Source organism: Oncorhynchus mykiss, chromosome 18, assembly GCF_013265735.2.
Source record: "Oncorhynchus mykiss isolate Arlee chromosome 18, USDA_OmykA_1.1, whole genome shotgun sequence".
NCBI classification, from domain to species: Eukaryota; Metazoa; Chordata; class Actinopteri; order Salmoniformes; family Salmonidae; genus Oncorhynchus; species Oncorhynchus mykiss.
Genome location: NC_048582.1, coordinates 60,374,930 through 60,401,241, shown reverse-complemented (window position 1 = coordinate 60,401,241; position 26,312 = coordinate 60,374,930). Strand labels below are relative to the sequence as shown.

At 43.0% G+C, this 26,312-nt stretch overlaps 1 protein-coding gene across 7 annotated transcripts; it reads right to left on the bottom strand.

The window, feature by feature from the left end:
- LOC118941198 lies at positions 1-26,312 on the bottom strand. Of its 7 annotated transcripts, none has more exons than XM_036953423.1 (16): positions 26,076-26,312; positions 25,738-25,876; positions 25,553-25,636; positions 25,369-25,473; positions 22,501-22,599; positions 21,451-21,570; positions 20,947-21,075; positions 19,680-20,735; positions 19,495-19,578; positions 19,311-19,415; positions 15,955-16,071; positions 13,461-13,557; positions 13,274-13,364; positions 12,957-13,085; positions 12,642-12,745; positions 7-272 (listed from the first exon to the last, which is right to left on the bottom strand). In XM_036953423.1, exons 8-16 carry the CDS (start codon positions 19,688-19,690, stop codon positions 165-167), a joined length of 846 nt encoding a protein of 281 aa, XP_036809318.1. In that variant the 5' UTR covers positions 19,691-20,735; positions 20,947-21,075; positions 21,451-21,570; positions 22,501-22,599; positions 25,369-25,473; positions 25,553-25,636; positions 25,738-25,876; positions 26,076-26,312; the 3' UTR covers positions 7-164. The 7 variants fall into 7 exon arrangements, 5 of the variants coding, with proteins under 5 accessions (XP_036809320.1, XP_036809321.1, XP_036809318.1 ...); XM_036953424.1 differs by lacking the exon at positions 7-272 and adding an exon at positions 12,179-12,495; XM_036953425.1 differs by lacking the exon at positions 12,642-12,745 and having other exon boundaries at positions 1-272.

The window sequence follows — 26,312 nt, the reverse complement described above, 5'->3', positions numbered from 1 at the left end:
TTGTTTATTCCATGTCTAACTCTGTGTTGTTGTTTGTGTCGCACTGCTTTGCTTTATCTTGGCCAGGTCGCAGTTGTAAATGAGAACTTGTTCTCAACTGGCCTACCTGGTTAAATAAAATGGCTGGTCTGCTCCACTCATCCAGCCACACACCCGAAGTATCTTTACGACAGCACCCAGCCCACTTGTCTCTCTGACTCATCAACTGTTGCCTGCAAAGCAACGACGTCATCAACAGAGAAAGGCTTGGTGGGAGCTGGAACTGCTGCCATCTGTAGGATGGGGGAAACAGAACAGGAAGCAGACAATTTAGCTACACGGTCAGCTTCAGCGTTCCCCAGAGAAATGTTGTCATTAAAGGAAGAATGTGTTTGACACTTGAGAGAGAGAGGAGGGTAGCTGGACTGCCTGTAAGAGAGACGAAGCAAGGTTACTGTGTGCAATCGGTTTTCCAGACGAGGTCAAAAACGCTATATTCTTCCACAATGTTCCAAAATCATGAACAACACCAAACGCATATCTTCTATCAGTGTAAATGTTAAGAGAGATGTCCTTTCACAAAATACAAGCTCTAGTCAGGCCAAAAGGTTCTGCCGCCTGGGCTGATAAGTGTGAATTGAGTCGAGCACTCTCCACAGTTTCCAAAACAGTCACTGCATAACCAACTAATTTATCCCCTTTTTCCATTTCTCTGGGCAGACCTATCTACAAAAATCTCAGTCTGGGGTGTCTCTCAAGGGCTACAGTCAATTACAATAGCTACGTCCCAGTCATCATCTTCACCGGCATTTGCTGTAGGGAGAAGAGTTGAGGGGTTAAGAATTGTACATTGTTTCGGAGTAACATGAGACATTGTCAACAGAATGTTCTGATAGTCTAGCAGTCTCGCATGTGCCTAATGAGTCGTTCTTGCCTGTGTAATAATTGCGTGCACAGCATGGGGCACATGGACAGTTAGGGGGTAAATAGCTACATCGGAACATGACAAAACAGCCTCAATAGCAGCCGCTACTGATCTCAAACAGGAAACCATTCCCCTGATCGCACTATCCAATCGTTTAGAACAATAACCAACAGGTCTATATCCCACACCATGATACTCTGTCAAAACTGCTGACATAAACCCACTCGTCTCCTAAACAAAGAGATGGAAGGGCTTATTTTGGTCTGACAAACACAAGCAAGGGGTAGACAGTTTGTTTCAAGTTGACCAATTCCATCTCAGCTTCATCAGTCCATATCACAACTTCACTCGCATCCATCTTTCTACCATGAATACAATCCTGCAGAGGTTGAACTCTCTCTGCATAGTCTTTCAACCACGGTCAACAGTAACCAGCCACACCCAACAGACATCATGTGCTGCTTGGTTTAGGCAAAGCTTTAATTGCCTCTAATCTATCTTTGGAAAATTAAACCCTCAGAAGTAATGTCATGACCTACAGTGGCAAGAAAAAGTATGTGAACCCTTTGGAAATACCTGGATTTCAGCATAAATTGGTCATAAAATTTAATCTAATCATCTATGTCACAACAATGCACAAACACAGTCTGTTTAAACTAATAACATACAAATATGTGTTCATGTCTTTATTGAACACACTGTAAACATTCACAGTGCAGGGTGGGAAAAGTCTGTGAACCCTTGGATTTCATAACTGGTTGACCCTCCTTTGGCAGCAATTACCACAACCAAACGTTTTCTGTAGTTGCGGATCAGACCTACACAACGGTCAGGAGGAATTTTGGACCATTTGTTATGTACGCTACAACTCAACTCCCCGTGGAGTAAAAGAGGTATGGGATTGTAGGTGCGAGTAAGGATGACAAAAGGCAGAGAATTTACTGTTTACTGGTAATTTATTCATTCACACGATACATTTTGGGGAAAAGGGGCTGAACGGAACCAAAGCAAAGAAGGTAAATGTCAAAGCCCCATCTCCCATCTTACCTGCCTACCCACTACTTATCTAACCTACCCTCTCCTACCTTACCTGCCTACCCACTACTTACCTAACCTACCCTCTCCTATCTTACCTGCCTACCCACTTACCTAACCTACCCTCTCCTATCTTACCTGCCTACCCCCTACCCTCTCCTATCTTACCTGCTTACCCACTTACCTAACCTACCCTCTCCTATCTTACCTGCTTACCCACTTACCTAACCTACCCTCTCCTATCCTATCTTACCTGCCTACCCAATACCTAACCTACCCTCTCCTATCTTACCTGCTTACCTAACCTACCCTCTCCTATCTTACCTGCTTACCCACTTACCTAACCTACCATCTATCCTATCTTACCTGCCTACCCACTACCTAACCTACCCTCTCCTATCTTACCTGCTTACCTAACCTACCCTCTCCTATCTTACCTGCCTACCCACTTACCTAACCTACCCTACCTGCCTACCCACTACTTACCTAACCTACCATCTATCTTACCTGCCTACCCACTTACATAACCTACCCTCTCCTATCTTACCTGCCTACCCACTACTTATCTATATCTACCCTCTCCTATCTTACCTGCCTACCCACTTACCTAACCTACCTAACCTACCCTCTCCTATCTTACCTGCCTACCCACTTACCTAACCTACCCTACCTGCCTACCCACTACTTACCTAACCTACCATCTCCTATCTTACCTGCCTACCCACTACTTACCTAACCTACCCTCTCCTATCTTACCTGCCTACCCACTACTTATCTACCCTCTCCTATCTTACCTGCTTACCTAACCTACCCTCTCCTATCTTACCTGCCTACCCACTTACATAACCTACCCTCTCCTATCTTACCTGCCTACCCACTACTTATCTATATCTACCCTCTCCTATCTTACCTGCGTACCCACTTACCTAACCTACCCTCTCCTACCTTACCTGCTTACCCACTTACCTAACCTACCCTCTCCTATCTTACCTGCCTATCCACTACTTATCTAACCTACCCTCTCCTATCTTACCTGCCTACCCACTTACCTAACCTACCCTCTCCTATCTGACCTGCTTACCCACTTACCTAACCTACCCTCTCCTATCCTATCTGACCTGCTTACCCACTTACCTAACCTACCCTCTCCTATCTTACTTGCCTACCCACTTACCTAACCTTTTAGCACCTCCTGGTGCGCTAACCAAAATACAGGGGGTGGTCCGCCCAGGTCTTTCCTAGTGTGCATAGACTGTAAATACTACTGGTTATGTATGCCCACAGGCCTCTTGCCTAAGCACTCCCTAGTTGCTTTCCCCCCTGGGAACAAATGAAACAGAATACAAACGTAAGTAAACAATTTCAAGAATCAAAAACACTTCGTCCTATTGACACACATAGGACATACTAATAAGCTCTCTTTCTCTGAGCAACAAACTAACACAGAACATAACAATCAGCTCTCTCCTAACAAAGGAACAGAGGCTTTTCTAGCTTCAGGAGGAGTCCAATGGGAAACAGCTGTATCCTCTGACGAGAGGGCGGGGTCAGCTCCAATTAGCAATGGGGCCGACCAATCAGCTGCTTGGGGGAATTTTAGGAAGCCATCCTGAAACACACATACAAACAAAACCACAATACAGAAACAATAAATGTAACACCATTCCTCTTTACAAAACTGTTTCAGTTCAGCAATATTCTTGGGATGTCTGGTGTGAACTGCTCTCGGTCATGCCACAGCATCTCAATCGGGTTGAGGTCAGGACTCCGACTGGGCCACTCCAGAAGGCTTATTTTCTTCTGTTGATTTACTTCTGTGTTTTTGCATCATTGTCCTGTTGCATCTCCCAACTTCTGTTGAGCTTCAATTGGAGAACAGTTAGCCTAACATTCTCCTTCAAAATGTCTTGATAAACATGGGAATTCATTTTTCTGTCAACGATAGCAAGCTGTCCAGGCCTTGGGGCAGCAAAGCAGCCCCAAACCATGATGCTCCCTCCACCATACTTTCCAGTTGGGATGATGTTTTTATGTTGGTGTGGTGTGCCTTTTCCTCCACACGGTGTTGTGTGTTCCTTCCAAACAACTCAACTGTAGTTGCATCTGTCCACAGAACATTATGTTGGTGTGCTGTGCCTTTTCCTCCACACGGTGTTGTGTGTTCCTTCCAAACAACTCAACTGTAGTTTCATCTGTCCACAGAACATTATGTTGGTGTGCTGTGCCTTTTCCTCCACACGGTGTTGTGTGTTCCTTCCAAACAACTCAACTGTAGTTTCATCTGTCCACAGAACATTATGTTGGTGTGCTGTGCCTTTTCCTCCACACGGTGTTGTGTGTTCCTTCCAAACAACTCAACTGTAGTTTCATCTGTCCACAGAACATTATGTTGGTGTGCTGTGCCTTTTCCTCCACACGGTGTTGTGTGTTCCTTCCAAACAACTCAACTGTAGTTTCATCTGTCCACAGAACATTATGTTGGTGTGCTGTGCCTTTTCCTCCACACGGTGTTGTGTGTTCCTTCCAAACAACTCAACTGTAGTTTCATCTGTCCACAGAACATTATGCTGGTAGCGCTGTGGAACATCCAGGTGCACTTTGACAAAATTCAGACGTGTAGCAATGTTTTTTTGGACAGCAGTGGCTTCTTCCGTGGTGTCCTCCCATGAACACCATTCTTGTTTAGTGTCTTACGTATTGTAGACTCATCAACAGAGATGTTAGCATGTTCCAGAGATTTCTGTCTTTATCTGATACTCTAAGATTCTTCTTAACCTCACTGAACATTCTGTGCTGTACTCTTGCAGTCATCTTTTCCAGACAGCCACTCCTAGGGAGAGTAGCAACAGTGCTGAACATTCTCCATTTATAGACAATGTGTCTTACCATGGACTGATGAACATCAAGGCTTTTAGAGATACTTGTGTAACCCTTTCCAGCTTTATGCAAGTCAACAATTCTTAATCTTAGGTCTTCTGAGATCTATTTTGTTTGAGGCATGGTTCACATCAGGCAATGTTTCTTGTGAATAGTAAACTCAAATTTTGTGAGCGTTTTTTGGGCAAGGCAACACTAACCAACATCTCCAATCTCATCTCACTGATTGGACTCCAGGTTAGCTGACTCCAATTAGCTTTTGGAGGTCATTAGCCAAGGGGTTTCACATACTTTTTCCAAACTACACTGTGAATGATTAAATTATGTATTCAATATAGACAAGAACAATACAATCAACTGTGTGTTATTAGTTTAAGCACACTGTGTTTGTCTATTGCTGTGACTTAGATGAAAATCAGATACAATTTGATGACCAATTTATGCATAAATCCAGGTAAATCCAAAGGGTTCACAAACGTTTTTCTTGCCACTGTAAATATTTAACGGAGCTCCAGCATAACTGCATTTTACTAGGGGAAAATCAACCATGCTTAAGTGTCCTCGTGACATCTTTCCTCTGATTGTGAGCAAACCAACAAATTGTCAACATACTGAACAAAAGTACTCGTAGCACGCGCTCCAGCAGGTGTATCTTACTGATCATCCCTAAAGCCAACACCTCATTTGGCCGCCTTTCTTTCCAGTTTTTTGCTGCCTGTGACTGGAACGAATTGCAAAAATCGTTGAAGTTGGAGACTTACAGTGCCTTGCGAAAGTATTCGGCCCCCTTGAACTTTGCGACCTTTTGCCACATTTCAGGCTTCAAACATAAAGATATAAAACTGTATTTTTTTTGTGAAGAATCAACAACAAGTGGGACACAATCATGAAGTGGAACGACATTTATTGGATATTTCAAACTTTTTTAACAAATCAAAAACTGAAAAATTGGGCGTGCAAAATTATTCAGCCCCCTTAAGTTAATAGTTTGTAGCGCCACCTTTTGCTGCGATTACAGCTGTAAGTCGCTTGGGGTATGTCTCTATCAGTTTTGCACATCGAGAGACTGACATTTTTTCCCATTCCTCCTTGCAAAACAGCTCGAGCTCAGTGAGGTTGGATGGAGAGCATTTGTGAACAGCAGTTTTCAGTTCTTTCCACAGATTCTCGATTGGATTCAGGTCTGGACTTTGACTTGGCCATTCTAACACCTGGATATGCTTATTTTTGAACCATTCCATTGTAGCTTTTGCTTTATGTTTTGGATCATTGTCTTGTTGGAAGACAAATCTCCGTCCCAGTCTCAGGTCTTTTGCAGACTCCATCAGGTTTTCTTCCAGAATGGTCCTGTATTTGGCTCCATCCATCTTCCCATCAATTTTAACCATCTTCCCTGTCCCTGCTGAAGAAAAGCAGGCCCAAACCATGATGCTGCCACCACCATGTTTGACAGTGGGGATGGTGTGTTCAGGGTGATGAGCTGTGTTGCTTTTATGACAAACATAACGTTTTGCATTGTTGCCAAAAAGTTCAATTTTGGTTTCATCTGACCAGAGCACCTTCTTCCACATGTTTGGTGTGTCTCCCAGGTGGCTTGTGGTAAACTTTAAACAACACTTTTTATGGATATCTTTAAGAAATGGCTTTCTTCTTGCCACTCTTCCATAAAGGCCAGATTTGTGCAATATACGACTGATTGTTGTCCTATGGACAGAGTCTCCCACCTCAGCTGTAGATCTCTGCAGTTCATCCAGAGTGATCATGGGCCGCTTGGCTGCATCTCTGATCAGTCTTCTCCTTGTATGAGCTGAAAGTTTAGAGGGACGGCCAGGTCTTGGTAGATTTGCAGTGGTCTGATACTCCTTCCATTTCAATATTATCATTTGCACAGTGCTCCTTGGGATGTTTAAAGCTTGGGAAATCTTTTTGTATCCAAATCCGGCTTTAAACTTCTTCACAACAGTATCTCGGACCTGCCTGGTGTGTTCCTTGTTCTTCATGATGCTCTCTGCGCTTTTAACGGACCTCTGAGACTATCACAGTGCAGGTGCATTTATACGGAGACTTGATTACACACAGGTGGATTGTATTTATCATCATTAGTCATTTAGGTCAACATTGGATCATTCAGAGATCCTCACTGAACTTCTGGAGAGAGTTTGCTGCACTGAAAGTAAAGGGGCTGAATAATTTTGCACGCCCAAATTTTCAGTTTTTGATTTGTTAAAAAAGTTTGAAATATACAATAAATGTTGTTCCACTTCATGATTGTGTCCCACTTGTTGTTGATTCTTCACAAAAAAATACAGTTTTATATCTTTATGTTTGAAGCCTGAAATGTGGCAAAAGGTCGCAAAGTTCAAGTGGGCCGAATACTTTCGCAAGGCACTGTATCTCCCTCACCAACTTTAAACATCTGCTATCTGAGCAGCTAACCGATCGCTGCAGCTGTACATAGTCCATTGGTAAATAGCCCACCCAATTTACCTACCTCATCCCCATACTGTTTTTATTTATTTACTTTTCTGCTCTTTTGCACACCAGTATCTCTACCTGCACATGACCATCTTATAATTTATCACTCCAGTGTTAATCTGCTAAAATTGTACTTATTCGCCTACCTCCTCATGCCTTTTGCACACAATGTATATAGACTATTTTTTTTCTACTGTGTTATTGACTTGATTATTGTTTACTCCATGTGTAACTCTGTGTTGCTGTCTGTTCACACTGCTATACTTTATCTTGGCCAGGTCGCAGTTGTAAATGAGAACTTGTTCTCAACTAGCCTACCTGGTTAAATAAAGGTGAAATAAAATCAAATAAAAAAACCCTCGCAGAGCAACAAAACCCTCTAGGTTTTGAGACATTTCTTGGGCAAACATTCCCCCCCGCCCCCCCCAAGAAACAAGAACCAGAACTGTGACTCTTCAGGCACAGGGGTGCTAAAGAAAGCATTAGACTAAATCATTCACTGAAAAACAACAACTACCTGGAGGCACCTGGGATAAAATGGTAACAGTGTTAGGCACCAGGGGTGCTCTAGCATTGTTTACTAGTCTAAGGTCTTGTACAAACGATAATCACCAGATGGTTTCCTAACAGGTAAGATTGGAATGTTACAAGGCAAATTCAGTGCCTCTTTCAACTAATGCACTATTAATGGGAATAATATCCTTTTCAGCTTCTTTGCTAACAGGGTACTGCGCTTGGTAAGATCTGTGGGGGATTTTTGGAACGACCACAACTGGTGCTGCTCCTTTCATACGTCTAATGTCGGTCTTTGATTTAGCGCACAGTTCTTCAGGTATATCCTTCAGCCAATCAATGTGTGATTTATCTTGTAATACCAAAGGCGTGGTTTAAACAGGAATTGGTTATTTTCTTGGTGTTGTCATCACAGTAGCCCATTATAGGGAATAGAAAGTTGCTGTTGAAGCTGACCACTTTCCTTCCCCTTCCCAGGCCACCCAATCAGTTGCTTCCATCACTTTCTTCATCCAAATACCCACATCTTTCCCTTGTGTTCCAGGATCTTTTGATAAGCTACAATGAGGAACAGAACTAGGGACTTCATACAAACTCATCTTACTATCCATCAACAATACTCCAGGTGCTACGAAGTCTTCTCCTCTGTATATCCCATTCATGGTTCTCAACTTTCTCTTTTTATTTTGACCATCTCTGTTGGTATTCAGGGTCCTCTTCACATGAGGGAACAGCAGCAGTACAATGTAGGTAATCAGACACTTCCCATTCACCATGCAATAGGGAAGAGAGGGATTGCTCTCTCAGCTGTCTCTCAACATGTTGATCATTCAGGTGCCAAGCATAGTAACAGTTCATCAGGCACGGGAAGATTCCATTTTCTCTCGATCCCAATGACAATCCTTCAATACAGGCATGAGAAATTCATTTTACACATCAAATCTCTTCCTAATAAATGTACTAAATGTAGTGGGCAGGTGGAGTACAGGAATCGGTGTCTTCATTTGCCCTCTCGCCACTCCATGTCCAGGGGAAAAGTCAAACATTCAGAGGGAATTCCAGACGCTCCAACTTTCTGCATTGTTTTTTTTGAGAGGTAGGCAAACAGAGCAAACATTTTTAACACAGACTCCGGCCCGTGTCCACCAAAAATATAATTTTATGTTTATTAACTAAAATATCAATAAGGGGTTTTTGGGTTGACAAGGTGGTCAATTTAGAATTTGATAGGTTTCTGGTTCTTCATCATTGTTTTCTTCATTATTTTCTTCTTTTTTCCGCCTCATCCTATGGTTGGTAGCCCTGATGGCGGCCTCCTCTTCCAAATGGGTTGTTCCCCTGCACAAGTTGGGACTGCCACTCTCCTTGGCCTTCTCCTGCTCCAGGACAGATGCCCTACCTTCCCCCAGTTGTAGCAGCTCCAGTCTCGCCCTCTGTAAGCTCCAGCAGGGGCCCCTCAGACTCTACCTCTGCCTCTTTGACTTCCACGGTTGCCACCATTTTCTCTGTCCTTTTCCTCCTCCAGAGTAATACATCAGCTGTGCCTTCGTCAGTGTCTTTCCGTCCTTAGTTTATTTTTCTTCAACGGTCTTTCCGCATTGGTGATATGGCTTTACGTCAGACAGTGGTTTTGTTTCCCATGAAATACAAGTTGTAGTTACAGCCATTTTCAGATATTGTCTCAGGCCCGTCACCACAGCATGGCACAATACGCTGCTGTATGAGTCTTGGTCTGGCATCAGACCTGAGTGTTGGAGGAAGACTGTCTCCATTATTTCCATGTAGTCATTACATTTTTCATCCATTGCCTGTTTGGTGGAATGGATTTTCCACCAGTCTATGCGTTTGGGGAAAGCAGCCTTTATAGCTGTAAAATCTGCATCCAGGTGGTCACCACGATCAGCAACTGGTACATTGTAGTCCCACGTGTTTATAGTCCTTCCATTTAAATCTCAAGCAGCGACAGGGTATTTCTTCAATTTCTCTGGTAATGGGGTTGTACATTGATATGATTGCTTTTACCTCTTCCTCAAACCTCACAGCATCCTTTGCTGGTTCAATGACATCGTCCACTATTGCTTTTATTTCGTCAACATCCCACGGTTTCTCCATTTCCAACATCCCACGGTTTCTCCATTTCCAACATCCCACGGTTTCTCCATTTCCAACATCCCACGGTTTCTCCATTTCCAACATCCCACAGTTTCTCCATTTCCAACATCCCACAGTTTCTCCATTTCCAACATCCCACGGTTTCTCCATTTCCAACATCCCACAGTTTCTCCATTTCCAACATCCCACGGTTTCTCCATTTCCAACATCCCACGGTTTCTCCATTTCCAACATCCCACGGTTTCTCCATTTCCAACATCCCACGGTTTCTCCATTTCCAACATCCCACGGTTTCTCCATTTCCAACATCCCACGGTTTCTCCATTTCCAACATCCCACGGTTTCTCCATTTCCAACATCCCACGGTTTCTCCATTTCCAACATCCCACAGTTTCTCCATTTCCAACATCCCACAGTTTCTCCATTTCCAACATCCCACGGTTTCTCCATTTCCAACATCCCACGGTTTCTCCATTTCCAACATCCCACGGTTTCTCCATTTCCAACATCTCGCCTTCATCGGGGTTGGGGTAGCGTATTATTGGAAACATTCCCTCAAGCTTCTTTTTGGGGGTTTTCTTTCTATCCTTCTGCTGGTCTTTTCTGCTTTGTCCTTCATTGCTGTCCTTGCAGCTTAATCTTGGCTACTTCATTCCTCCTGCTTGCACTCATTACTTTGCTTCTTGTTTTTCTACTTTTTTATTTTCTCTTACATTTCTCCAGTTCTTTTCTGAGCTCTTCTAGCTCCTCTTCTTCACTCTCCCTCTCCTCTGTCCCTCTCTGCTCGTTCACTCTGGTCCTTGTTTTTGCTGGTGGCTTTCTGCCTTCAGCTCCAGCATCTTCTGCAGCTCCTCCACCTGGCACAGGTCCAACCCCATCTGGGTTATGAGGGGACGGGAGGCCACCATCTTCGTCTGCTGGTGGAGGATTTGGCAGTGGCGGATACAAGGGGGGCCCCATGAAAGAGTTCCGCTCGGAGAAAGACCAGCCAGGCTTCTTTTTTTCTCTTCTTCCTCTTCCACTTGCTTTACCATCAGTCCTCTTACAGCTTGATCCTTCGCATTTTCTGCTTCTCTCTCCCACTTCCTGAAAATCGTCCCACTTCACTTTAACTTTATTTTGTTTTCTTTCAAGTTGGCCTCTCACAGACTCCAGACTTTCTGTGCTCAGTTTCGCATCAACCGGGAAATGTCCAGTCTTCTGTTTGGTTCAGTAATCACCTACCAATTTTTTTGCCATTACGCTACACGGCCCTTTTGGTTCCAAGCACAGATCCTCCATCCTACTCTTACTATTTCCCTTTCCCATACTTAAACCCTATGTTGAACTCTTTCGGGGAAAAAACTTCCAGCTTAACACGTCATCGGGGCTAAAACCCTGTCCAGTTAATTAGTCAAGTACACAATACTCTCATCCACATAGTACTATTCCCAAACACAGTCAGTAATATCCCTTATTACTTTATTTTAATCTTTATTTAACTAGGCAAGTCAGTTAAGAACAAATTCTTATTTTCAACGATGGCCTAGGGGGGTTAACTGCCTGTTCAGAACGACAGATTTGTACCTTGTCAGCTTGGGGATTTGAACTTGCAACCTTCTGGTTACTAGTCCAACGCTCTAACCACTAGGCTACCCTGCCGCCCTACTTGTCCTTACCTCCTATGCATACATATGTATCTTCTGCGGTTCCTCTATAGCAGGGGTGTGCAACTCCAGTCCTCTGGGGCCTGATTGGTGTCACACTTTTTCTCCATCCCTAGCAAACACAGCTGATTAATCAAATTGCATTCTAAACTGAAGATCATGATTAGGTGATTATTGGAGTCAGGTGTGTTAGTTGGGGCTGTGACAAAACTGTGACTCCAATCAGGCCCTCAAGAACTGGAATTGCCCACCCCTGCTCTATCGTCTCCATAGTCCCTGAGCATCCATAGTCCCTATAGCTACAGCATCTATGATCCCTAAAGCATATAGAGTCCCTCAGCATACATAGTATCAATAGTTTATATAGTCATAACTGCTATGGTCTCTATAGACTCTATTGTCTTGCCACTTCCCATACATATAGAATAGCTCCTTGTCCACCTTCTGCTATTCCTAGTGGTTCCCCGGCCACTTCTCATAAATGCCTAAAATAACATAATATACTATTATCAGTGGTTCTCAGACCACGTAGACACTTCTCATATAAAAATGCCTACAGACAATTGTCAATGATGCAAAGATTGTGGTGGAAATTCAACATCAGGGACACCTGAAGTTAAACTTAAATGAATCACAAGCTTTATTATCAGCAAGCTGGAGAGGTTACATCAGAAGCTCCGCTGGGGCAGTCCCAGCAGTTGTCTTATATACGGCTATACAGAGAAGTTATATTTGCATGGTTTAGCATAATTAATTCATCATTACCGGTGGCTCGCACATGTGACTGACCAATACCTCACAAGGCCTTCTCTCTCCAAGTTGAGACCTTGAAACTGACATACCTTGGTTGTTCCCATAGCAACATTCTGGGCATACTGCCAGGTTGCTTATCAGTAATAGTGAGGATTCCTCCATACACAATCAGTAAGTCACCTGCATGAACCCATCTAATTGGTTATTTGAAAAGTATCATTGATTTGACACACAAACATAAAATGTTCCTCACACAGTAATCAGCATTTAATGTGTTGATTTGAATATATTAAGTCTGATGAGATAGCAAAGCTTGTCACTAGTACCTGCATGTCTGTATCACTAAGAGCTAATAGAAATAACTGATCAGGCTCTTCACTCTCCGGCTCAGGTTCTGACTTCAACACAGTCAGAGCAAACTCCACCTTCCCTGAAGGGAGAAGATCAAGACAGTATTACATTTACACTGCACTCCATACTCTTTAGGTGAGATTGAATGTCCTGCTGCCAACAGTCACAGAGTGACTTCATGTGTGTGTCCCAAATGTCACTCTATTCTCTTTATAGTGCACTACTTTTGAACAGACCCTATAGGACAATAAAGGGAACAGCGTGCCATTTGGGACACACAATATGTGTACCTTCCATTGCAGGTACTGTAGGAGGATTGTGTTGCAGCGGCCCGTCAGACAGGCTAGTGGTTCGTGGCTCTGGGTGTGCAGCCAACCCAGGAAGGCAGTCTGAATCTCCACCTCCCTCTCTGCCGCAGGCTAGGAGGACACCAGGGCAGGGGTCAAACGGCAACATGGCATTCAATACAACCAGCTGCCAAAGAGCTATACATTTACACCACATGTCAAATTCATTCCACGTAGGGCCAAGTGTCTGCGGGTTTTTACTCCTCCCTTGTACTTGATTGATTAATTAAAGTCAATAATTAGTAAAGAACTCCCCTTACCTGGTTGTCTAGGTCTTACTTGAAAAGACAAACAAAAAAACTGCAGACACTTGGACCTCCATGGAGTTTGATACCCCTGAGTTACACCATTCTATTTACCTCATGACATGGAAAGTACAAGGTTAGGATAATCAGAACAATACATTCAATAGAATTACATATGATGTCAAATGTAAATGTTACTCACCTGTGGTTGTAAAGGCTGCAGGTAGATACTGGTGACTACTTTAGGAGTTGATTTGATTGGCTTGATTCTCACTGATGAGTGTGGGTCGAAATGGAGCCTAGTTCCCAGGGATAGTGGAATCTGAGACATACAATTATGCTTGAATACATATAGCTTCAATATAAATCAGTTTACAATATGAATCAATTTACACAAACCTGTAAACTGTGTCCTAAGAGCTAATGGAAACTATGATTGGGTAGTATGATTTTGCTCAATAATGTTCTGTGCTGCTACCATGTTGTGCTACTGCCATGCGTTGTTATGCGTTGCTACCATGCTATGTTGTCATGTGTTGCTGCCATGCTGTTATCTTAGGTCACTATTTATGTAGTGTTGTCTCATTTTTGTGACGTGTGTTTTGTCCTATATTATAATTTTTTAATTCCCAGCCCCGCTGGAGGCCTTTTGCCTTCTGCTAGGCCCGTCATTGTAAATAAGAATTTGTTCTTAACTGACTTGCCTAGTTAAATAAAGGTTAAATAACATTTTAAAAATTACAAAATTGAGAATAGTTTATTTGATTAGGCCTACATTGTGCCCAACTTTTAGACCATGGCTAATGTACATGTAATCACCCAGACCCTTCCACTGTGGAGCTCTTCCTCTCTAAAAGATCCTTTCAGTTCCTCTGTATGGTGACATACCACCTTGACTACAGTCGTGGACAAAAGTTTTGAGAATGATACAAATATGAATTTCCACAGTCTGCTGCCTCAGTGTCTTTAGATATTTTTGCCAGATGTTACTATTGAATACTTAAGTATAATTACAAGCGGCAAAGGCTTTTATTGACAATTACATGAAGTTGATGCAAAGAGTCAATATTTGCAGTGTTGACCCTTCTTTTTCAAGACCTCTGCAATCCGCTCTGGCATGCTGTCAATTAACTTCTGGGCCACATCCTGACTGATGGCAGCCCATTCTTGCATAATCAATGCTTGGAGTTTGTCAGAATTTGTGGGTTGTTGTTTGTCCACCCGCCTCTTGATGATTGACCACAAGTTCTCAATGGGATTAAGGTCTGGGGAGTTTCCTGGCCATGGACCCAAAATATCGATGTTTTGTTCCCCGAGCCACTTTTGCATTATGGCAAGGTGCTCCATCATGCTGGAAAAGGCATTGTTCGTCACCAAACTTTTCCTGGGTGGTTGGGAGAAGTTGCTCTCGGAGGATGTGTTGGTACCATTCTTTATTCATGGCTGTGTTCTTAGGCAAAATTGTGATTGAACCCACTCCCTTAGCTGGGAAGCAACCCCACACATGAATGGTCTCAGGATGCTTTACTGTTGGCATGACACAGGACTGATGGTAGCGCTCACCTTGTCTTCTCCGAACAAGCTTTTTTCCGGATGCCCCAAACAATCGGAAAGGGGATTCATCAGAGAAAACAACTTTACCCCAGTCCTCAGCAGTCCAATACCTGTACCTTTTGCAGAATATCAGTCAGTCCCTGATGTTTTTCCTGGAGAGAAGTGCTTCTTTGCTGCCCTTCTTGAGACCAGGCCATCCTCCAAAAGTCTTCGCCTCACTGTGCGTGCAGATGCACTCACACCTGCCTGCTGCCATTCCTGAGCAAGCTCTGTACTGGTGGTGCCCCGATCCCGCAGCTGAATCAACTTTAGGAGACGGTCCTGGCGCTTTCCTTTAAGTTTTTGATTATCTGATAAATGGTTAATTTAGGTGCAATCTTACTGGCAGCAATATCCTTGCCTGTGAAGCCCTTTTTGTGCAAAGCAATGATGACAGCACGTGTTTCCTTGCAGGTAACCATGGTTTACAGAGGCAGAACAATGATTCCAAGCACCACACTCCTTTTGAAGCTTCCAGTCTGTTATTCAAACTCAATCAGCATGACAGTGATCTCCAGAATCACTGACATGATGTTAGCTGGTCCTTTTGTTGCAGGGCTGAAATGCAGTGGAAATGTTTTTTGAGGATTCAGTTCATTTGCATGGCAAAGAGGGACTTTGCAATTAATTGCAATTCATCTGATCACTCTTCATAATATTCTGGAGTATATGCCAATTGCCATCATACAAACTGAGGCAGCAAACTTTGAAAATTAATATGTGTCATTCTCAAAACTTTTGGCCACGACTGTACAGCGGCTTCCTCTTCCCTGTCCCCTGCATCATCACCAGGCTGGGGAGCACCACCAGCACCTCCATTCTTCTTCTTCTCCATGGCCAGCTTGGCCCTCTCTCTCACCCTCTTGGGAGAGAGCACCTTGGACAGTAGGCCATATGTCACAGCTGGCTAGCCAACATTGATATTACACTCCCATCTGCTGGCCGGAGGTCAGAATGAGGTCAACCCCAAGGCTGGCACTCAGAGGGCCAGAAGACACGGGCGGTGCTCGGCGTACTCTGAAGACTGAGTCACTGAGGAGGGAAGAGATGTTGGAGATGGGGGAGACTCTTTCACTGGGTCATAGTTCCATGTTAGCATGTACCTGACCATGTTCTTTAGGATTGCTATCCCGCCCCACTGCTGGGGGCACTGGAGGCCAGCAGCGTTGGGACATTGTTCTACAGGAAGTCCAGTCTTCTGAATGCTCTCCAGAGAGGACCTGGAGGAGGGTGAGAGGTCAAAGTTCAGCTGCCTGTGGATTGGCTGGTTCTGACTGAGTAAGGATGTTTTAAAAGGAGCGCCGAAGTGGTCCACAGTTCCAGCACGGATTTTAGGGGAGACATGCAGCTCTGTGAACTAGAGGTCGACCGATTAATCGGAATGGCCGATTAATTAGGGACGATTTCAAGTTTTCATAACAATCGGAAATCGGTATTTTTGGGCGCCGATTTGCCGATTAAAAAAAATATACATTATATTTTTTTACACCTTTATTTAACTAGGCAGTTAAGAACACATTCTTATTTTCAATGACGGCCTAGGAACGGTGGGTTAACTGCCTCGTTCAGGGGCAGAAAGACAGATTTTCACCTTGTCAGCTCAGGGGATCCAATCTTGCAACCTTACAGTCAACTAGTCCAACGCAATAACGACCTGCCTCTCTCTCGTTGCACTCCACAAGGAGACTGCCTGTTACGCAAATGCAATAAGCCAAGGTAAGTTGCTAGCTAGCATTAAACTTATCTTATAAAAAACAATCAATCATAATCACTAGTTAACTACACATGGTTGATGATATTAGATATTATCTAGCGTGTCCTGTGTTGCATATAATCTGACTGAGCATACAAGTACAGAGAGGCAAAAAAGTATTTAGTCAGCCACCAATTGTGCAAGTTCTCCCACTTAAAAAGATGAGAGAGGCCTGTAATGTTCATCATAGGTACACTTCAACTATGACAGACAAAATGAGAAAAGAAATCCAGAAAAATCACATTGTAGGATTTTAATGAATTTATTTGCAAATTATGGTGGAAAATAAGCATTTGGTCAATAACAAAAGTTTCTCTCAATACTTTGTTATATACCCTTTGTTGGCAATGACAGAGGTCAAACGTTTTCTGTAAGTCTTCACAAGGTTCACACACTGTTGCCGGTATTTTGGCCCATTCCTCCATGCAGATCTCCTCTAGAGCAGTGATGTTTTGGGGCTGTTGCTGGGCAACACGGACTTTCAACTCCCTCCAAAGATGTTCTATGGGGTTGAGATCTGGAGACTGGCTAGGCCACTCCAGGACCTTGAAATGCTTCTTACGAAGCCACTCCTTCGTTGCCCGGGCGGTGTGTTTGGGATCATTGTCATGCTGAAAGACCCAGCCACGTTTCATCTTCAATGCCCTTGCTGATGGAAGGAGGTTTTCACTCAAAATCTCACAATACAATGGCCCAATTCATTCTTTCCTTTCAGTAGTCCTGGTCCCTTTGCAGTAAAACAGCCCCAAAGCATGATGTTTCCACCCCCAAGCTTCACAGTAGGTATGGTGTTCTTTGGATGCAACTCAGCATTCTTTGTCCTCCAAACACAACGAGTTGAGTTTTTACCCAAAAGTTATATTTTGGTTTCATCTGACCATATGACATTCTCCCAATCTTCTTCTGGATCATCCAAATGCTCTCTAGCAAACTTCAGACGTGCCTGGACATGTACTGGCTTAAGCAGGGGGACACGTCTCGCACTGCAGGATTTGAGTCCCTGGCGGCGTAGTGTGTTACTGATGGTAGGCTTTGTTACTTTGGTCCCAGCTCTCTGCAGGTCATTCACTAGGTCCCCCCGTGTGGTTCTGGGATTTTTGCTCACTGTCCTTGTGATTATTTTGACCCCACGGGGTGAGATCTTGTGTGGAGCCCCAGATCGAGGGAGATTATCAGTTGTCTTGTATGTCTTCCATTTCCTAATAATTGCTCCCACAGTTGATTTCTTCAAACCAAGCTGCTTACCTATTGCAGATTCAGTCTTCCCAGCCTGGTGCAGGTCTACAATTTTGTTTCTGGTGGCCTTTGACAGCTCTTTGGTCTTGGCCATTGTGAAGATTGGAGTGTGACTGTTTGAGGTTGTGGACAGGTGTCTTTTATACTGATAACAAGTTCAAACAGGTGCCATTAATACAGGTACGAGTGGAGGACAGAGGAGCCTCTTAAAGAAGAAGTTACAGGTCTGTGAGAGCCAGAATTCTTGCTTGTTTGTAGGTGACCAAATACTTATTTTCCACCATAATTTGCAAATAAATTCATTAAAAATCCTACAATGTGATTTTCTGGATTTTTTTTCTAATTTTGTCTGTCATAGTTGAAGTGTACTACCTATGATGAAAATTACAGGCCTCATCTTTTTAAGTGGGAGAACTTGCACAATTGGTGGCTGACTAAATACTTTTTTGCCCCACTGTATCTTAGTATCTGACTGAGCGGTGGTAGGCAGAAGCAGGCGCGTAAACTTTCATTTAAACAGCACTTTCATGTGTTTTGCCAGCAGCTCTTCGTTGTGCGTCAAGTATTGTGCTGTTTATGACATCAAACCTATCAACTCCCGAGATGAGGCTGGTGTAACCGAAGTGAAATGGCTGGCTAGTTAGCGCGCGCTAATACCGTTTCAAACTTCACTCGCTCTGAGCCTTGGAGTGGTTGTTTCCCTTGCTCTGCATGGGTAACGCTGCTTCGATGTGGTGGCTGTTGTCGTTGTGTTGCTGGTTCGAGCCCAGGGAGGAGCGAGAAGAGGGACGGAAGCTACACTGTTACACTGGCAATACTAAAGTGCCTATAAGAACATCCAATAGTCAAAGGTTAATGAAACACAAATGGTATAGAGGGAAATAGTCCTATAATAACTACAACCTAAAACTTCTTACCTGGGAATATTAAAGACTCATGTTAAAATGAACCACCAGCTTTGATATGTTCTCATGTTCTGAGCAAGGAACTGAAACGTTAGCTTTCTTACATAGCACATATTGCACTTTCCCTTTCTTCTCCAATACTTTGTTTTTGCATTATTTAAACAGAATTGAACATGTTTCATTATCTTCGAGGCTAAATTGATTTTATTGAAATATTATATTAAGTTAAAATAAGTGTTAATGCAGTATTGTTGTAATTGTCATTATTACAAATACATTTGAAAAATTATTATTATTATGCATTTATTTATTTTTAAATCGGCCGATTAAATCGGTATCTGCTTTTTTGGTCCTCCAATAATCTGTATCGGCGTTGAAAAATCATAATGGGTCGACCTCTACTGTGAACGGCTCCGATTGACCGTACGGTACAGTTGGGGAGACTGAAGCTGCAGAAGAAGAAGAGTATGGAGGATAGTATTACATCAACTCTTTCTTTGTATGAGCTGTTGAGTTCATAGCTGGTAGATGTTGAAAAAATTAGAAAGCGAAAATCAGTGCTGACCCGATTCGGATGTAGATGAGTGTTCTCTGGTCCACCCACACAGGAAACACTGCATCAGGAAACACCACTCTATTCTGCTCCAGGAGCTGCTGCACTGTGGAGCTCCTGAGGACATGACAGGGTTGATTTAGTCTCCTTCAACAATGTAAATGACACAAAGACCACTCTAAACACAGGTACTCACCAGGATCTCCAAGTCGTCAGAGGTGAGTGGGTCCACAAACACCTGCTGTACAGACAGGACCTGCTGGCATGGCCGCAAGAAGCCCTGAAACCATACAACACGAGTTAGTAAGTGGAAGAGGTTGTAAAGGTATGAGTTTGGGGAATGTGCAACAAGAGAATTAGTGAAGAGTGGGACATCATTACCTGCTCTCCATCTTTGAGTCCAAGCTTCTCTCCCAGTTGCCTGCTTATTGGAGTCAGGTGTGTTAGTTGGGGCTGTGACAAAACTGTGACTCCAATCAGGCCCTCAAGAACTGGAATTGCCCACCCCTGCTCTATCGTCTCCATAGTCCCTGAGCATCCATAGTCCCTATAGCTACAGCATCTATGATCCCTAAAGCATATAGAGTCCCTCAGCATACATAGTATCAATAGTTTATATAGTCATAACTGCTATGGTCTCTATAGACTCTATTGTCTTGCCACTTCCCATACATATAGAATAGCTCCTTGTCCACCTTCTGCTATTCCTAGTGGTTCCCCGGCCACTTCTCATAAATGCCTAAAATAACATAATATACTATTATCAGTGGTTCTCAGACCACGTAGACACTTCTCATATAAAAATGCCTACAGACAATTGTCAATGATGCAAAGATTGTGGTGGAAATTCAACATCAGGGACACCTGAAGTTAAACTTAAATGAATCACAAGCTTTATTATCAGCAAGCTGGAGAGGTTACATCAGAAGCTCCGCTGGGGCAGTCCCAGCAGTTGTCTTATATACGGCTATACAGAGAAGTTATATTTGCATGGTTTAGCATAATTAATTCATCATTACCGGTGGCTCGCACATGTGACTGACCAATACCTCACAAGGCCTTCTCTCTCCAAGTTGAGACCTTGAAACTGACATACCTTGGTTGTTCCCATAGCAACATTCTGGGCATACTGCCAGGTTGCTTATCAGTAATAGTGAGGATTCCTCCATACACAATCAGTAAGTCACCTGCATGAACCCATCTAATTGGTTATTTGAAAAGTATCATTGATTTGACACACAAACATAAAATGTTCCTCACACAGTAATCAGCATTTAATGTGTTGATTTGAATATATTAAGTCTGATGAGATAGCAAAGCTTGTCACTAGTACCTGCATGTCTGTATCACTAAGAGCTAATAGAAATAACTGATCAGGCTCTTCACTCTCCGGCTCAGGTTCTGACTTCAACACAGTCAGAGCAAACTCCACCTTCCCTGAAGGGAGAAGATCAAGACAGTATTACATTTACACTGCACTCCATACTCTTTAGGTGAGATTGAATGTCCTGCTGCCAACAGTCACAGAGTGACTTCATGTGTGTGTCCCAAATGTCACTCTATTCTCTTTATAGTGCACTACTTTTGAACAGACCCTATAGGACAATAAAGGGAACAGCGTGCCATTTGGGACACACAATATGTGTACCTTCCATTGCAGGTACTGTAGGAGGATTGTGTTGCAGCGGCCCGTCAGACAGGCTAGTGGTTCGTGGCTCTGGGTGTGCAGCCAACCCAGGAAGGCAGTCTGAATCTCCACCTCCCTCTCTGCCGCAGGCTAGGAGGACACCAGGGCAGGGGTCAAACGGCAACATGGCATTCAATACAACCAGCTGCCAAAGAGCTATACATTTACACCACATGTCAAATTCATTCCACGTAGGGCCAAGTGTCTGCGGGTTTTTACTCCTCCCTTGTACTTGATTGATTAATTAAAGTCAATAATTAGTAAAGAACTCCCCTTACCTGGTTGTCTAGGTCTTACTTGAAAAGACAAACTAAAAAACTGCAGACACTTGGACCTCCATGGAGTTTGATACCCCTGAGTTACACCATTCTATTTACCTCATGACATGGAAAGTACAAGGTTAGGATAATCAGAACAATACATTCAATAGAATTACATATGATGTCAAATGTAAATGTTACTCACCTGTGGTTGTAAAGGCTGCAGGTAGATACTGGTGACTACTTTAGGAGTTGATTTGATTGGCTTGATTCTCACTGATGAGTGTGGGTCGAAATGGAGCCTAGTTCCCAGGGATAGTGGAATCTGAGACATACAATTATGCTTGAATACATATAGCTTCAATATAAATCAGTTTACAATATGAATCAATTTACACAAACCTGTAAACTGTGTCCTAAGAGCTAATGGAAACTATGATTGGGTAGTATGATTTTGCTCAATAATGTTCTGTGCTGCTACCATGTTGTGCTACTGCCATGCGTTGTTATGCGTTGCTACCATGCTATGTTGTCATGTGTTGCTGCCATGCTGTTATCTTAGGTCACTATTTATGTAGTGTTGTCTCATTTTTGTGACGTGTGTTTTGTCCTATATTATAATTTTTTAATTCCCAGCCCCGCTGGAGGCCTTTTGCCTTCTGCTAGGCCCGTCATTGTAAATAAGAATTTGTTCTTAACTGACTTGCCTAGTTAAATAAAGGTTAAATAACATTTTAAAAATTACAAAATTGAGAATAGTTTATTTGATTAGGCCTACATTGTGCCCAACTTTTAGACCATGGCTAATGTACATGTAATCACCCAGACCCTTCCACTGTGGAGCTCTTCCTCTCTAAAAGATCCTTTCAGTTCCTCTGTATGGTGACATACCACCTTGACTACAGTCGTGGACAAAAGTTTTGAGAATGATACAAATATGAATTTCCACAGTCTGCTGCCTCAGTGTCTTTAGATATTTTTGCCAGATGTTACTATTGAATACTTAAGTATAATTACAAGCGGCAAAGGCTTTTATTGACAATTACATGAAGTTGATGCAAAGAGTCAATATTTGCAGTGTTGACCCTTCTTTTTCAAGACCTCTGCAATCCGCTCTGGCATGCTGTCAATTAACTTCTGGGCCACATCCTGACTGATGGCAGCCCATTCTTGCATAATCAATGCTTATTTTCAATGACGGCCTAGGAACGGTGGGTTAACTGCCTCGTTCAGGGGCAGAAAGACAGATTTTCACCTTGTCAGCTCAGGGGATCCAATCTTGCAACCTTACAGTCAACTAGTCCAACGCAATAACGACCTGCCTCTCTCTCGTTGCACTCCACAAGGAGACTGCCTGTTACGCAAATGCAATAAGCCAAGGTAAGTTGCTAGCTAGCATTAAACTTATCTTATAAAAAACAATCAATCATAATCACTAGTTAACTACACATGGTTGATGATATTAGATATTATCTAGCGTGTCCTGTGTTGCATATAATCTGACTGAGCATACAAGTACAGAGAGGCAAAAAAGTATTTAGTCAGCCACCAATTGTGCAAGTTCTCCCACTTAAAAAGATGAGAGAGGCCTGTAATGTTCATCATAGGTACACTTCAACTATGACAGACAAAATGAGAAAAGAAATCCAGAAAAATCACATTGTAGGATTTTAATGAATTTATTTGCAAATTATGGTGGAAAATAAGCATTTGGTCAATAACAAAAGTTTCTCTCAATACTTTGTTATATACCCTTTGTTGGCAATGACAGAGGTCAAACGTTTTCTGTAAGTCTTCACAAGGTTCACACACTGTTGCTGGTATTTTGGCCCATTCCTCCATGCAGATCTCCTCTAGAGCAGTGATGTTTTGGGGCTGTTGCTGGGCAACACGGACTTTCAACTCCCTCCAAAGATGTTCTATGGGGTTGAGATCTGGAGACTGGCTAGGCCACTCCAGGACCTTGAAATGCTTCTTACGAAGCCACTCCTTCGTTGCCCGGGCGGTGTGTTTGGGATCATTGTCATGCTGAAAGACCCAGCCACGTTTCATCTTCAATGCCCTTGCTGATGGAAGGAGGTTTTCACTCAAAATCTCATAATACAATGGCCCAATTCATTCTTTCCTTTCAGTAGTCCTGGTCCCTTTGCAGTAAAACAGCCCCAAAGCATGATGTTTCCACCCCCAAGCTTCACAGTAGGTATGGTGTTCTTTGGATGCAACTCAGCATTCTTTGTCCTCCAAACACAACGAGTTGAGTTTTTACCCAAAAGTTATATTTTGGTTTCATCTGACCATATGACATTCTCCCAATCTTCTTCTGGATCATCCAAATGCTCTCTAGCAAACTTCAGACGTGCCTGGACATGTACTGGCTTAAGCAGGGGGACACGTCTCGCACTGCAGGATTTGAGTCCCTGGCGGCGTAGTGTGTTACTGATGGTAGGCTTTGTTACTTTGGTCCCAGCTCTCTGCAGGTCATTCACTAGGTCCCCCCGTGTGGTTCTGGGATTTTTGCTCACTGTCCTTGTGATTATTTTGACCCCACGGGGTGAGATCTTGTGTGGAGCCCCAGATCGAGGGAGATTATCAGTTGTCTTGTATGTCTTCCATTTCCTAATAATTGCTCCCACAGTTGATTTCTTCAAACCAAGCTGCTTACCTATTGCAGATTCAGTCTTCCCAGCCTGGTGCAGGTCTACAATTTTGTTTCTGGTGGCCTTTGACAGCTCTTTGGTCTTGGCCATTGTGAAGATTGGAGTGTGACTGTTTGAGGTTGTGGACAGGTGTCTTTTATACTGATAACAAGTTCAAACAGGTGCCATTAATACAGGTACGAGTGGAGGACAGAGGAGCCTCTTAAAGAAGAAGTTACAGGTCTGTGAGAGCCAGAATTCTTGCTTGTTTGTAGGTGACCAAATACTTATTTTCCACCATAATTTGCAAATAAATTCATTAAAAATCCTACAATGTGATTTTCTGGATTTTTTTTCTAATTTTGTCTGTCATAGTTGAAGTGTACTACCTATGATGAAAATTACAGGCCTCATCTTTTTAAGTGGGAGAACTTGCACAATTGGTGGCTGACTAAATACTTTTTTGCCCCACTGTATCTTAGTATCTGACTGAGCGATGGTAGGCAGAAGCAGGCGCGTAAACTTTCATTTAAACAGCACTTTCATGTGTTTTGCCAGCAGCTCTTCGTTGTGCGTCAAGTATTGTGCTGTTTATGACATCAAACCTATCAACTCCCGAGATGAGGCTGGTGTAACCGAAGTGAAATGGCTGGCTAGTTAGCGCGCGCTAATACCGTTTCAAACTTCACTCGCTCTGAGCCTTGGAGTGGTTGTTTCCCTTGCTCTGCATGGGTAACGCTGCTTCGATGTGGTGGCTGTTGTCGTTGTGTTGCTGGTTCGAGCCCAGGGAGGAGCGAGAAGAGGGACGGAAGCTACACTGTTACACTGGCAATACTAAAGTGCCTATAAGAACATCCAATAGTCAAAGGTTAATGAAACACAAATGGTATAGAGGGAAATAGTCCTATAATAACTACAACCTAAAACTTCTTACCTGGGAATATTAAAGACTCATGTTAAAATGAACCACCAGCTTTGATATGTTCTCATGTTCTGAGCAAGGAACTGAAACGTTAGCTTTCTTACATAGCACATATTGCACTTTCCCTTTCTTCTCCAATACTTTGTTTTTGCATTATTTAAACAGAATTGAACATGTTTCATTATCTTCGAGGCTAAATTGATTTTATTGATGTATTATATTAAGTTAAAATAAGTGTTAATGCAGTATTGTTGTAATTGTCATTATTACAAATACATTTGAAAAATTATTATTATTATGCATTTATTTATTTTTAAATCGGCCGATTAAATCGGTATCTGCTTTTTTGGTCCTCCAATAATCTGTATCGGCGTTGAAAAATCATAATGGGTCGACCTCTACTGTGAACGGCTCCGATTGACCGTACGGTACAGTTGGGGAGACTGAAGCTGCAGAAGAAGAAGAGTATGGAGGATAGTATTACATCAACTCTTTCTTTGTATGAGCTGTTGAGTTCATAGCTGGTAGATGTTGAAAAAATTAGAAAGCGAAAATCAGTGCTGACCCGATTCGGATGTAGATGAGTGTTCTCTGGTCCACCCACACAGGAAACACTGCATCAGGAAACACCACTCTATTCTGCTCCAGGAGCTGCTGCACTGTGGAGCTCCTGAGGACATGACAGGGTTGATTTAGTCTCCTTCAACAATGTAAATGACACAAAGACCACTCTAAACACAGGTACTCACCAGGATCTCCAAGTCGTCAGAGGTGAGTGGGTCCACAAACACCTGCTGTACAGACAGGACCTGCTGGCATGGCCGCAAGAAGCCCTGAAACCATACAACACGAGTTAGTAAGTGGAAGAGGTTGTAAAGGTATGAGTTTGGGGAATGTGCAACAAGAGAATTAGTGAAGAGTGGGACATCATTACCTGCTCTCCATCTTTGAGTCCAAGCTTCTCTCCCAGTTGCCTGCTCAACTCTACTTTATGGTCCTCCTCGTTGGCAGGGCCTCTGCTTCTGGTCCAGCTGAGGAACACATGGACATCATGACAGCTCCAGAGTCAGGTTCTGTATAACACAGAAGATAATTACATGAACAAACATGGGAAACATGGCATTCCACAAAAAAACTATCAGACTAACTAGAAGACATGGCATGAAATGGTCAAAAGTGCAAGTTAGCTACCGGTAGTATAATTATAACTTGAAACAAACAAAAAGAAAACAACACTAGCAAGCTACATACAGTAGCCAGCTTGTAGCTTACCTGGTGAAGCGAGAGCGGTGTTACCAAGAAAGAGGTTGAAGAAAGCAACTTTTCGTGTTGTTAAAAACCAATGTGACAGATTAGATGCCATTATTTCCCAACATAACTAAATATGTTGGCAATATGACCTAACGCAAATGAGGTAGCTAGATAATTAGCTAGATTACTTGAACGTGATTTTACGGGTCGCTTTCGGTTATGCATTCTGTGCAGGCAAAAGTAGCTGATCCGATTTTT